This window comes from Hippopotamus amphibius, chromosome 2 (assembly GCF_030028045.1).
Source record: "Hippopotamus amphibius kiboko isolate mHipAmp2 chromosome 2, mHipAmp2.hap2, whole genome shotgun sequence".
Classification (NCBI taxonomy): domain Eukaryota; kingdom Metazoa; phylum Chordata; class Mammalia; order Artiodactyla; family Hippopotamidae; genus Hippopotamus; species Hippopotamus amphibius.
In genome coordinates this window covers 225,184,045-225,199,158 of record NC_080187.1, presented here as the reverse complement: position 1 = coordinate 225,199,158, position 15,114 = coordinate 225,184,045, and the positions used below count along the sequence as shown (strand labels likewise).

The following is a 15,114-nucleotide window of genomic DNA, read 5'->3' as shown; positions in this document are numbered from 1 at the left end:
AATAAATTGAAAGGAATTGGGTTAAAATATTCTTTCCTACATTACAAGTGAAGAATGATGAAATAGTCTTTCAAGGTCCTACTGAAACTGGTAGTACATATATTTGAGTGTTCTGTTCTGGGGAGATATTTTCATGAATAATATTTAGCAAGTTTAAAAATCTGCCCAATCAACTTAATTTCAGTTAATGTACTTGTGATGACAACTCTGTAAGCAGTTAGGTACCTGAACTACTCCTCATTCCACCCCCAAAAATACAGATGCAAATGACCATTTACATGAAAAATTTTAGTAGAGATATTTTTTGAGTTCAATTGGTTTTTTCTTCATATCCTTACCTGAGGAGACAGTATATAAAAAATGAGGTATCTGCCATCAAGGAATTTATAATCTATTAAATAAAAGATGAATTAACACAACCATAGGAAGGGGACAAATGTTATAATTTGGGTAGTGCAGTACCGGAGCTAGTACAGCATGTAACAACCACCATCTTATGAAAACAGTGCAAAATGGAATAATAGGGATTTTATGAACAATCCTGAAGAAATAAAAGATTTTCCAGACTGGTTACTGAACACAGAGTGAGAATAACGCTCTTCAATTTCAAGTATGTGTGATTAATGGAGTCTTGTACTTTACTTTTCAGTCGTCATTAAGTGGGGTCTTATATAAAATGATTTAAGCACGAGAAATGAATGCTTTATTTTAATCAACGTTTTAAAGGTTTGAAAATTCGTGATATTTTAAATAGTTCATTAAATCTCTCTTCTAAATATTATTTTTATTTACAATTTTTTTTGTTTACTGATATTGATATATCAGAGAATAACACATTGAATACCAAAAGGCTATGATATAGTAATTGATCATTTTGGGCGGAGACTACACTAATAATATGTTAAATCTATTTTAATTTGCTTTGGAGAATTTTTTTAAAGTATTGCTTGTATACATCTGCAAACTAATTGGTACTCTTAATCAAATGTCTATGAGAGATACACTAAATTCTTGGAAAATTTACTAAAGTCTTTGTCAATATCTGGCTACTACATGTGAGAATATTGCACTTCTAAGTCTTTTCAATTTGAGCACTTTTTTAAATTCCTTGGGTTGTTTGAGTATTTATGAAAGATATAGATTTTCAGCTGTAAATGAGTATGTATAATTGGAGAGACATGGTCAATTCTGAAAATCATAAAAATTGGAATATTATTAGCATGTCAACTCATTGGATAAGTAGAAGAATTTGGAATTTATATTACATTACCCTCTCAAATTATATTAGCTTGAACTACATGAATTATTAAAAATGTACCTGTGGTTTTCAGCATATGTCAGGTCAAATGATGTTTTTTATATTTACGTTATTTAAAATACATATTAATTGAACGTTAAAAAGATTCTTGAAACATGCTTTCATTTTATTCACTTATTTGTCAGGTTCACCAACTAATTAAAAATGGCATACATATATTCTCAGGTATTCTATAATTCAGTAGACATTTGCCCTACCAAAAAGGGCTACATTGTCAAAACAAGCTCATATAAATCATAGGTCTTTCGCCTGGTATACAAGCAAAAGCTGACATAGACGCAACATTTGTATATGGGTCCCCAAATCCATCAGGTGGAGCTTCCGATTATTCCATTTCCCGTTTTTTGGAGTTTGCTGTGACATAAGTGGTAAACATCCACAGTTGAAATTAGCCCAGGGAATCCTCCAAGCAATATAGGTTTGGGGTCCTGAGAGTATCTATGTGGCTAACTTCCATTCTTTACTGCAGCTGTGATTTTAAATACATTAATTACATATTTTATTAAAAATAAGGAATTTCACAGGCCTAATAGAGCCGTATCAAAACATTTTTATATACTAAGTTTGCACATCTTGAATTCTTAAAAAATAACTTAATAATTTAGTATTACAAACTCTGACATCCCCTAATGATTTAAAATAGAGGCTAACATGGCCCATGAAACAAATCCAGACCAATATCTGCTTTTGTATGGCCTATGACCTAAAAAATGTTTTTTATATTTTTAAATGGTGGCCACAAATTCAAAAGAGGAATAATAATTTGGTACGTGTGAAACTTATGAAATCCACATCTCAGTGTCAATAAATAACATTTTACTGGAACACAGCCATGCCCATTCGGTACCGTCTATGGCTACTTTCCCTCTACGATATCATAGTTGAATAGTTGTGACAGATATCTTATGATCACAATTGAAAGCCTAGAATGCTGACCCCTTACAGAAAGAACCTGGTTTGGAAGGTAGTCTGGTAGAGGCACAAGCACCTTAGTCATCCTTGAGGAGAAAGGGAGCAAGTTACAGTTTCTTAACTTTTTCTTCCCTGGTGTATCAATATTTATGTTAACATATCCTTATCAAAGTTCTCAAAATAATGTTTTAAATTGCAATCAGGAATAAAAACAGGTAAATGCTATATTAACTTTGTAGTAATTATCCCATTTTATTTTCTCTTTGCAAAAATCATCCTAAATATCACATTGATGGGCTAATATTAAAAAACACAGGCATGCCTAGGGAAGGTTGTTCTTGGCCAGTAGCATTAAATTTTTTAATGGCTATAATTCCATTAAAACTGGCTTTATTTAGAGATATTATCTATTATACCACAATTCTGATTTTTTTAAAAGAGTTTGTGTGTAAACATTGAAACATCAAGATAATTCTAAAATAAGGCTATAGTTGCTTTACACGGTTCAGTCTACTTTATTGGCCCCAATCACATTATGTCTAAATCTGGAAAAGGGCCTCTAATCAGAAAAATAAAAAAGACCATATAGAAAATATTTTCAGGAGTACTTGTGTATTGATGTAGCATTATAATATGTTTTCCTAATTAAATGTTAAGTATTGTAGTATAAATATTTATCATTGAAGAAAGAGAAATTAAAGGAAGGAACTATAGTTGTGATTTGGGTACCAAAAGATAAGAATTGAAAAGCAGGTAGAAATTATACCAAGAGAGCATTTCGGCTTAAGGAGTCAAAATGTGTGAAGATAAATAGTAGAGTTTTAGGAACTTTCAGTCACTGGCAAGCTGAGTCACTAGGATGTAGGCAAGAGAAATGCCTGGAGAAACATTCACTGATTCATTTATACAGTAGAACAAACACTGAGTTATAAGTCTTTTGTTGGTGTGAAGTGATGAGTGAAATTAGATGTTATTAGAATAAATTGTTACGGTTACAAACAATATAAAATCTAAAGATGAATCTGCGAAAGCAAGAGACAAAGGAGGCAAAGAGGAATGGGCAAAGTTTTGTTTTATAAAGGAATTTAGCCATAAATCCCATAAAGTTTGTTCTGAGTTTCTGTTGTTTTATTTCCTTTATAAAAATGCTTTGTGCGTATTACTAGGAATTTATGAATGCATAAAGTAAATTCATGAACATATATTTATTTAAAATATTGTTCTAGTTGCTGGATTTTTAAAGGAAAATAATGCTAAAAAATTTTTTAAAGTTTTTCCAGATAGGAAATAGGAGCACTAACAATACAGATTGTTTTTAATAAAACCATTTTTTTGAAGAGTGAGAAACCTGTTTTTTTAGCAGTTTTATTTTGAAAGGCCGTAACCTACATAAGAAATCACAACCTAACCAAAGCAACTATACCTTTGGCTTGGGCAAATTCAAAAGCCTTTCTATACAGATCCAGGTGATTTGTAAAGACTGACAATATTGTCAGGACTTTTTTTATTTATCTAATCAATAAACTTTCTCTCCAGGGTTGTAAAGTCTAAGGAAGCTCTTGAGTGCTAACGTGTGGTCAGGGGGCAGTCTTCCTGCAATATGGTATTCACACTCTGACTACAGCGGAACAAAATGGATCCATGTGAGGACTGAATAAAATCAGTTATGCTGCAGTTTAAAAATAGTGTCCTAATGACTAGTCATTTGAAAACATATTGGCTGTCTCTAAACGGGAAAACCAAGTATGGATAAACACTTCTCTATTTCAAGTACAAAAGCATTTCACCTAAATGATTTAGTTGGGTTATAAATTGTTACACATCATGCAATTTTTTTTTCCTACAAATTCTAAACAGTCATTAACTGAGAGATGTCATTGATTTCACAGCTGTATATGTTTTTATGTTGTTATTTTTTTGATTCCTGCATACATTGTTGCCACCAATGTCACTCTTGATGACAGTCGGTTTTATTGCTGCTGTGACATTGACTTTAATTCTAAGGCAAATTATTCTTTATCAGATACATTAGTATTTGTGTTAAGTATTATTTACATATTTTACTTTTTTATTCCTTCTTCATATTAATTTACCACCTTTTTATTCAAATGAAAATAGAACGATCAGTAATAACTCCTTTATTACAAACGTTTAGTGAGATAACATCTAATATTAAATATAACTAAATACCAAATATAGGTAATAAGATTAGTACATTATTGTTTTTAAAATAACTTCCTTTGACTTCACAGAATCAAATCTTTTGGCCTCAACATACTCCTTATACCACCACTTTCGTGACACTTTTACACGGCTTTGAATCAAAACCATAAGCTTTCAGGAGAATAGGACCCCAAGAGATTTTCTAATTCTTCACTCTTCTTCCAGGATGAGACACATAAAGTCATTTTCCATCTCAGTTAGGGACTGGTGTCCATTTAGTCTCTGAAGGCTGAAATTTAAGAGTCCACTCACAGTACCAGTCGGAGGGCAAGTGCTGAGCAGTTGTTTATCTGCAGTGGTTTTTTGTAATTAATCAGCCTTTCCTCATTTCCCAAATCACATTCTTTTTTTTTTTGAAATTCCTTCTTACTGATTTCCTACTGAGGCTTTCTTCTTTATCCAATCCATTGTCTTCTTTCTCACCAGTTATAGTTGTAAAATATAAAGTATATTTATATCACATTCCTGATTAAAAATTTAGAAAAATCTCCATTTCTATAGAAGCATTTATTTTCTTTTCTTTAAGGTATGACTTAAGATTCACTAATTTGAAGAGAAAGTAGTTATGGTTTCAACAATTGCATGTTCTTTCTTCTGCCCTGTGGAGGAAGGACCAAGAGCTGCATAGATTTTTGTTGTATATTATGTCTAATAGATTGTTATGAGTAATTCACTGCCTTAGCCAGTCTATGTGTCTAAACACAATATGACTCTGATTCTTAAAGCACTTGACTGTTTTGGTTAGCTTCTGCTGAAAGTGAATACGGGCAGAGAGCTATGATTCCTGTGATTTTTAGACCTTTTTTTTTTTAATCAGTGCATCATCAGTGTTTTAAGTTTGACATAGATCTATGTAACTACCCTTCTTATGCTAATAAAGACACATCTGAAAAGTTTTAAATTGTTTTATTTTTTTGATACTTTGCAAGTGTGTTTTTGTGAAATTTCTTTATTACTACTTTGATTATTAATTTAATTCTCATTCAGTTCTTTGATATTGAGTTCTTGTCACTCTGGGATATGAAAATCAGTAGATTCACTATAAAATCTTTTCTTCCACTTACATGAGTACTGGTTAAAATACTTTGAGAATAATTAGACTGTAGGGTCAATACCAAACATCTTATCATATCAAACAAGACGCTATAAATTAGCACTTACCTATTCTTCCTGCCTTACTCAAGCACATGTGTTGTGTCAGCCATTGTAGTAAGAGCTAATGAGATTATCCCTGTTCTTCAAAAGTGCAGTTTGGTAGGAAAGATGGGCACTGCATGTTACAACTTTATCAGATCCTTGGTAGTTCTAAAGTATTGTCTTTAAGACGTTCATTTTTCTCCACCTAAGGCCATACTTTATTTCTCCTCTTTTTTGTCTTTCTATGAGCCACCCTTGTCTGTCTGAGGAATTTCCTCATCTTTAAAATCAATAAAGATGTCAGATATGTACCCCATGAAGCCTACCTTTGGTCCCAATAAAGAATATTACTCATTCTTGCATAGAAGGTCCCATAATGTTTGTATGCTGTTCTCTATTATATTTCTTCAGTTGTTTTATAAATTCCATTTTATGTTTCTATTGTATATAGTCTAATCCTGTTGTTTATTGGCCTTCTTAATCACTCATAGGGGAACATTTTCATGTTGTTAGTAATGTGTTTTGGATTTATATTCATTGAGGTTTAGTTTGGAGAAATTCTCTGCAGTCTAAGTTGAGAGACTATCTTTCAAGAACAAATTGAGATAAACAAGGTCCTACTGTGTAGCATAGAGAGCTATATTCAATATCCTATGATAAATCATAATGGAAGAGAATATAAAAAGTAGACTCACTCTCTCTCCCTCTCTCTCTCTCTATATATAACTGAATCACTTTGCTGTACAGCAGAAATTAACACAACATTATAAATCAACTATACATCAATGTAAAAAAAGAACATGTTGATATTGGATCTACCAAGCAATGCCGCCATCATTAGCCAAGAATTATTTTTTGTTCATATAAATATGTTTCTCATTTTCATATGCTGGTGAGGGGCAATTTTTTTCTAATGTACTCTGTGTCTGAGATTGCTGTTTTTACTGATCTCGCTGTTATGTGGTACCTCGTTTCCAACTTCTCACCTTGAATTGTCCCATTAACCTCATCTTCTATGGGCTTAAAATTTGAGCTCCCAAGGGTACAGACACCAACAACACTCCTTTTCTCCGTGAGCTCCTACTCAGTGTCTGGTTTTCAGTTTTGTTTTTTGACCCCTAAGAAACAATTCCCTTTCTGCTTGCAAGCTTAGGAATGCATGTAAGAAAGATTTTTGTTATACTTTAATCTAACATTTTAGACTAGGAAAGTGACATGTCATATATTCTTAATATCTCTTTTACTTTGAGCTTTATGCATAAAATAATATTTTGAAACCTCAATTTACTCACTTTTGAGAAGCTATTTGCAAAATGTACTTTTACATAAATTATATTTAAAAATTTAAACAATTAAATTTTTCTCTATATATGTTTTAAGAATGTTTTAAAATCCAAATCTGTAGATAATCATACATAACGTGTCTAAAAACTATCTGCTAATTTAGATAATGAATGTAGTCCTAAGTGTTATTCTAAAAAGATTTAAACTTGAACAGTGTTGCATGAAAATAAAACTAGACTATAAAAGAGAATGAAAAATATTTTTAGCATGCTTGCTAGAGGGAGAAAAAAAAATGCCTGAAGGGTAAAAAAGAAGAAAAGTTATGAATTCTTTCCCTGTTCAACCAGCAGCTATCACGTTTGGTTGGAGAGCCTGAGATTATCGTAAGGGCATTTCCTTAGTATTACTATGTGTACTGTGCACTTCTTACAAAAGAGTGTTTAATGTTAAATATGATTGGCTGTGAAATCAGAGAACAAATTTGTGTTTCTTGGTTGGTTTTTTTTCACTTTTAAGATAGATTTCTCAAATTAAGTCAGAAAGCATTTTTCCTGTATCAAGTTTGTCGAAAAGAGGTTTAGTACAAAGAATGCTCTGAGACATAACAAGCGGGATCTACATTTAAGTATAAGTACTCAAAATCATTTCTTATCAGTAATTATTTACTACTAATCAATATTATTTATGCACTAGCTAAAAAAAGATTTCATCTTTAATTCTAAGGTGGTGCAGTTATTCAACTAAAATAAAACTTTATATCAACAACCACATATCATCACCATATCTATTCTGTCCCAAAATTTATCTATCATATGAAACATTGGAACTGGTCATCTCTTATTTCGTTTTCCCACCTAACATTTTATAAGAAAATACTACATATGATGCCACTCATATGTAATGTGCACATGTCAATGCAAATAAAATTAGGTATTTTCAAAAATACATTGAAATGCCTTTGTAACAATCTGCAATTAAATATAAAGATGATGATGGAATTTTATAGTAAAATTTGAGCTATTTGGAGTATTTAAATGAGGGTTAGATTGTAGCTTAATTTTTCATAACCTTGAAAATAGATTTTGATAAAGAAATTCATGTTATTCACAAGGTTATGAGGATTTCTTTTTATCTGCAGTGTCAAACTGCTTCAATAACCTGAAAAGTGTTTATTTAGATAAACAATCAGTTCTAGGCTTATGACAATTTGCATTTATGACATGCAGCCAATTACCCTTCTGGCAGTCAACAAAAAGAAGGATTGGACTACAGATAATAGAAACATTAAATGGAATTTATAAATAAGTGTGCTTAAAGAGAGTGAAGTAATACAAGAAACCGTAGGCAAATGTTTCATAGCACCCTATAGATTTGAGACTGAGCCTTACTTTAACGGGCATTTTGTGGACAGTCACTCACCTGTCTCAGCCCTGCTCAATGGCTATTAGGTATTGACTAAATACCTCTAGTGAAGGGAAAATTCTAGTCCATATTCAGAGAGGATTGCTAGAACATTTCTAAGCCAAAATATGTATGCTTTTAATAGCCACGCACTGGCATTCATCTTATTTCATAGATCCATTAAAATTTAGCCTGATTTTCTTTCTCTGTGATGGAGTTTCAACTCTCAGAAAACTTCATTTGCCAGTTTTTGAGAGATTTTTTTTTTCCTTTTCCATAATAAACAGCCTCTGTTTGTGACTTTATTCTCTTCTCATTTCTATTTGAATGCATCATTCATTTTATGAAAAAAAAAAGTGATACTTAGAACTAAATCTAATACCCCTTGTATTTCCCTTTTGGCTAAAAAACAAAAGCAAGCCCCTCTTATCCCCATGCCCCTCAAAAAAAAAAAGCAAAATGAAAAACCAACCATTGAGACTCTTATCTCCTCAATCCAGTCTAGACACTAATTTCTAATGAAAACACTCTAAATTGACATTACTCACTTAAACAGCTCATTACTTCATTTATAGGTTTTGGGTGCTTATTTATAATCAAAATCCCTGGCTCTTTGTCTAGGCTACTACGCAATGTACCTCCTCAATAACAGTTGGAAAATTTGATCTCAAATACAAGTTGTAAATGATGTTTGGGTATTGATTACTTCATTCGGTATACTGTGTTCCTCTCATCTAGATTTTGCTAAGTGTTGTGAACATGCATTTGAGCTATCATTTAGTTAGTAGTAAGTTAAAATATCATATAAGGTAAAGAAGAAATAAAATGAATGTGATGATTCTTTTCCAGCGACCTCCTTCTATGCAAGATTCTTTGTATAGAGTTGAGAATCCACTTTCAATTAAACTGAATGAATATTCGTAGAACGTTTTTTAATGCACACAGTGTTCGTTTTTTAATGCACACAGTGTTTGTTTTTTAATGCACACAGTGTTTATGTAGGAGACTTTTCCGAATGTTAACTAAAATTCAGATATTTAATTCAACATATTTAATTTTACTGGTAAATTTGTCAAAAATTAAATTCAGTTCATCTGACATTTTTTCCTGGTGAAACTCTTTAGGGTAATAGAGACCATCACTTTCATTCTTTGTGTTCAAAATTCATCCTTTAACTATCTGTCATAAATTCTTATGAATCAACCCTACTGTAATTGCTAGATGATAGGTGAATTATGAAGAAAAAGAAAAACCAGGTAAGAAAAATTCCTGCGTACAGGAACCCAGGAGGAAAAACCCTATGAGGACATTTAATATTTAATTTCCCAAAAAAGAAAATCTGTTGAATAATGTACAACTTGTTAAATCATAATCCAGTAAAATTTGTAAAGCTATTTGAAAAGTCTGAGAAAATGTAAGCAATTTCTAGGAAGTCAGAGGCCACACTTCCTCGTTCATTGCCTAGAACACTACTTAGCATTCAACTGGCTCTCACTGAATATTGATTTGATAAATAAATGTATTATTGGTAAAAAAAAATCTATATTTCAGGATATCAAGAAATTGGACCTATAATTCCCAATGGTCTGTGCATTTTTCTATTTGGCAATTAAAATAAAAAACCTGAGATGGTTTATGTATGTTATATACACTATATGCCTCATATATCCTTAAAATCTAAATAGAAGCCTTTTTGCTATTGACCAAAGTTTTTGTGTTGTTAAGTTTTTATTTGGTTAATTTCAATTTATTAACCAAAGACATAGATAACATAAACACGAATTGTCATATTCACTGATGTTTTTGGACAGAGTTGATCATTCACTTGCTGATATACTTATTTTTTATCATTTATTTTTGTTGAAGTACAGTTGATTTACCATACTATATTAGCTTCAGGTGTGCAGCATTATGATTCAATATTTTATAGATTATACTCCATTTTAAGTTATAAAATTGATATATTTCTCTGTGCTGTACAGTATATCCTTGTTGCTTATTTTATACCTAGTAGTGTGTGCCTCTTAATCCCATACCCCATCTCACTGATATACTTCTTTTGATTTCTAGGATGCCACATTTCAAATTTTCCTCCTATTCACTGATTGTTCTGTCTCAGCCTTTGTGGGATTCGTTATCTCCTCCCGTATCTTTTACTCTTGGATTGCCCCACTGGTCAGAACTTAGCCTTCCTCTGTATCCACACACAACTCCCTTGGTGGTCTCATCAGTCTCATGGCTTACATTTAAAATCTATCTATATGCCTATGGTTTGCAAAATTATATCTCCAACCCTGGCCTCTCCTGAATTCTAGTCAAGTGTATCCCATTTGACAGGTCCAATTAGATCATTCAAATCATTCAAAAATAATTTCCTGACCTTCTCCCCCCAAATTTGATCCTCCCATAGTTTTTCAGGTCAGCTGATAGAAACTCCCTTCTCCATTCTTCTGGTTGCTTAGGCCAGAAGACTTACAGTCATCCTTGGGTCTTCTCTTCTTCTCACATTGCTCATCAAACCAACAAGGACCCCTCTTGCATCTATTCTCAAATTCTCCAGAAATTAATTAGCTTTTAATATGACTTTGTATTTATTTTTATTTTATTTATTGGCTGTGTTGGGTCTTCGTTGCTGTGCACGGGATTTCTCTAGTTGTGGCAAGTGGTGGTGCACAGGCTTGTCATTGCAGTGGCTTCTCTTGTCACGGAGCATGGGCTCTAAATGCGCAGGCTTCAGTAGTTGTGGGACATGGGCTCAATAGCTGTGGCTCGTGGACTCCAGAGTGCAGGCACAGTAGTTGTGGTTCACAGGCTTAGTTGCTCTGCGGAATGTGGGATCTTCCCGGACCAGGGATCGAACCCGTGTCCCCTGCATTGGCAGGCAGATTCTTAACCACTGCGCCACCAGGGAAGTCCCTAATCATGTAACTTTTTAAATTTAAGAATTGCTTATGGAATATGAAGTAGAAAGTAATAAATGAGCCAAAAAGGATAAGGATGCTTAACTATAATATGTCATTCAAATTTAAGGACTCTTTCTGTTCTAGGAAAGGCCTATGCTCCAGAATTCTATTACGATACCTACAATCCTGTGTGGCAAAACAGACACCGTGTTTACTCCTACAGTCTGCAGTGGACTCAGATGAATCCTGATGCAGTAGATCGGATCGTTGCATACCGGTTGGGTATTAGGCAGGTGAGGGATTTAATTGTCTTCTTGTGTGTGTGTGTGGGTGATCCTCTATGAAGACCTTGTTACAATGATGTGTAGCTGTAATGTTTTAATCATTTTGCATGAATTCCAGAATATATTTTTCTATATCGAAGATAATATTACACTACCCAGAAATGTTCCAAATTATTTACAAATCTTTGAAATTAATGTATGCATTTTCCACTGTGACAGGAGACATTGTAAATTGAACATTCTGAAATCTTTCATTATTAGATAGGCTATAGAAATTACATGGTATAATTTCTGTGAAACTTATTTAAGATATGCTCACATGTACCTATACTGCATAATTCTTTGCCTTGGTTCCTAAGCTAGAAATCCTACATGTTTTTATTCTAAGGGGTTCAAAGTATATATAGGATTTTTAAAAGGTAATTTAATATGTCTGAAAAATAGAAATGTTTTGGTAAAATGAGAAGAAACAATGAAGTAGGATGTTTTCCTAAGGTAACTGAAGATTATAGATTGTATAAAAATATCATAGCTTTTTCAAATGAATCACTGTTAGACTCATGTATCCTTTGTTGGTATAAATGATATTTTTTAAATTAAAATGTAGGTCTTTACATTATTTCTTGTTACATAGTAAATTATCTGGAATGACTATTACAGCATAACAAAACATTTTTGAAGATTTATTTGATTACCACATAATCTGTTAGCTCTCTTCACATCTTTGTATTATCCATAGATTTGTAAAATGTGTTTTCCACTGCCCTAGCTAAATCACACAATATCATTTTGAGTTTGCATAGTAGAAAGGACAGAATTTGCTTCGAGAAAGATTGATCGACCGTAAGAAATTCACTCAGTTTTACTATCATAAAACCAATAGTTTTTTTTTATTGTGTTAACAAAGTTATAACAAAAGGCTGTGCAAAATGTATCATTAAAACTAAGATAAATCGTGAGTTAAATATTCTTATCCTTTTGCCTAAGTATTCACAGGTCACAAACATGGTAGGCAGGAGTGGATTGTTTGGAAACTTTCTCTATTACTTTCATTTAATTTGGTCCTTAAGCAAATCTGAGTAAATCCTAAATCGATATCAAAATTGTTTGTTCTACTTGTTTTAATTTAATTTAATGATAATTTGTATTGATAGAGAAGATAGAAACAAAAAAAAATCAGCAGTCCTTTCTCCCTTGGTTTATGGACTTATTCCTTTCATTTTCTTTTCTCAACAGAATAGTTTTAGATCTTTTATATTTGGAGCATCTTGGCACATTCTTTTTTATGATTTTTTTATTAGAGTATAGTTGCTTTACATCTTAGCACATTCTTGACTTTAAACACCTCACGTTTATTTCCAAGTCCTTATCACATGATTTGGTCATTCACACTCATCTTTTATTACCTATGTTTTCAAAAAACTAAGAACCTAATGCCAAACTGCTGTTTGTAAAATTGAACCACTTTATTTAGGTATCTTTTTCTTCTTTCTGGTTATATGTTTTTTTGCAACGATAGAGTCAGAATCTCATCTTCAGTTTCTCACGTTCTTCTTCAGGTATACTTTCTTAGAGTATCTAGATAACTGCTTTGCTTCTTGTATGCTGAAGGGCTTTACCAACCTTACTCATCACTCCCCTCTTTTACTCTAACAGTCTTCAAAACCTTCCTTCCCAAAGTCTCCATTATGTATGCATACGATACGTCAAATTTAACAGAATAGTTACCATCTGAGTCCCCCCCAAATGGAGAGATTTCAGCAGAACTAGACTTCCTCCTAAGAGGGATCCAACTGATTAAAGCCCTCCCTTCTCATCCGTATCTTGCACTAGTTATTGATACACTCTGTTCTGTACTACTTTTTGCTGAAATTGCTATGCTATTTTCCAATGACAGTTTCTCTTCTTTTTTGATTTTCCTTTCCTGACATGAGCCTCTCCTCTAAATTCCTGTTTTTATGTTTCCTGATCATAAAACTAGTACATTACTCCCTGATATACACATTTCCCAGTCACTGTGTTCATCCTTGTGAACAAATTAGTTAGGTAATTTCCCCCGACTCTGCTACTTTAGAATACATTATATACGCATGCATATATGTGTATACATTTCCCCTTACCGTGTTTTGCTAAAATTTTGAATTCCTGACACATGTGGCTTCCAATTCTAGCCAATCTAGCCTTATCGTTTATAGCCACATAATGAGCAGGTTTCTGAAAATACCTAAGCCTAGGCTTCTACCTGGGAAGTTGAAGATAATGATGCCTGTCAGGCAGTTGGAGTGTGGTGTGGAATACATCTCCCACTTAATCCCACAGGCCAGGTTCCCTTGTGCAGGGCACTCCCTGCACACACATCTGTGGCAATCCTTACGCTCATCTGCCCAGGTTGTGTAACATTTTCTTTAAGTACATTTTATGAGCTTAACACATCTACTCTTTTTACTTCCGTTTTATTTAGTGCACTGTATATCCTGGGCCTAAGTCTTATTCCAAGCCATGATTGTCACAAAATAATTTCTAGACATTTTTTCACTATGTCTTATTTTTATTTCAGACCTCTTGTCCTCCATAATATCCATTTTACCGAGTCACATTTTTCTCTTCCACTTTGACTCTTACTTTAAAGCCTTCTTGATCAGATCAGTAAGTCTGTTACTAATACTGTTCTTTCCAAGTTTATGAGAGTCACGCTATGCAGTAGAGAGAAACATAATTCTGGTGTTATAAACCGTGGTCCAGAAAACAATCCTTTTTCTTACACAATTCCTGGAGCTAACTGTTTACCTGCCTTTAGCACTATTCTCTGGGCTTCTTTGTTCTTAGGATTTTCTTGTATATTTAAGCACAAGTATTATTTTTCCCTAGGATGCTTTTTTTATGATGCTCTATTATAATTGGTAATTCTACTCAGATACTATATCTTGCCATGGAAGAGAAACTTTGATATATCTTTTGGGGATGTCTCAGTAAAGAGCAATGGCCTTCTGCTGTTCTGTCAATGTGAACAGAAAGGAAATGTTTGTAGATATACAAGGGTGAGACAAAAATTATCCGCACTCTGGCTGTAGAATTTACTTTAATTAACTTTTAGGAAAGACAAATACATCATTTTTTGGTATAATCTCCTTGCTTTTCAATACACATTGTCCATCTGTCAACAAGCTTTCGTATTTCCTCATTAAAAAATGTTTTAGGCTGAGCTGCGAGCTGTGACTGCACCGCTGTCTTCACTTCTTCATCAGAAGTGAATCTTCATCCTCGTAGGGCTGCTTTCAGGGGATCAAATGGGTGGAAGTCTGATGGAGCAAGATCAGGACTATAGAAAGGATGCTTTAACACCCCAAAACAAAGTTTTTGCAGAGTATCGACAGTGTGGGCAGAAATATGTGGACTTGTACACCCTCAGACCACAAAAAACGAATCACTGCACGCTGCTCTTCTTTTGTGCAAATTGCAAGTGGGGCATCCATTTTTGCTCTCACCATAGTTACAAATGAACTGATGTAACACGTTCACACCTGCACAGCAGTGACTGGGGAGACAGTAGCCTTGAACTTTCAGAAAGCGCTGATAAGACAGTGGGGCCAACAGAAGTTTTAATATAACTGGAGTGCAGATAATTTTTGACTCACCCTCATAGTGTAGGAAC

General features: G+C 33.2%; 1 protein-coding gene across 1 annotated transcript in view; it reads left to right on the top strand.

Annotated features, from left to right (window-relative positions):
* Window positions 1-15,114, top strand: part of MDGA2 (MAM domain containing glycosylphosphatidylinositol anchor 2) — a 777,847-nt gene that overhangs the window by 685,972 nt on the left and 76,761 nt on the right. Inside the window, exon 10 of the mRNA XM_057722267.1 lies at window positions 11,323-11,471. Coding sequence (XP_057578250.1) covers window positions 11,323-11,471 — 149 coding nt within the window. The remainder of the gene's footprint in view (window positions 1-11,322; window positions 11,472-15,114) is intronic.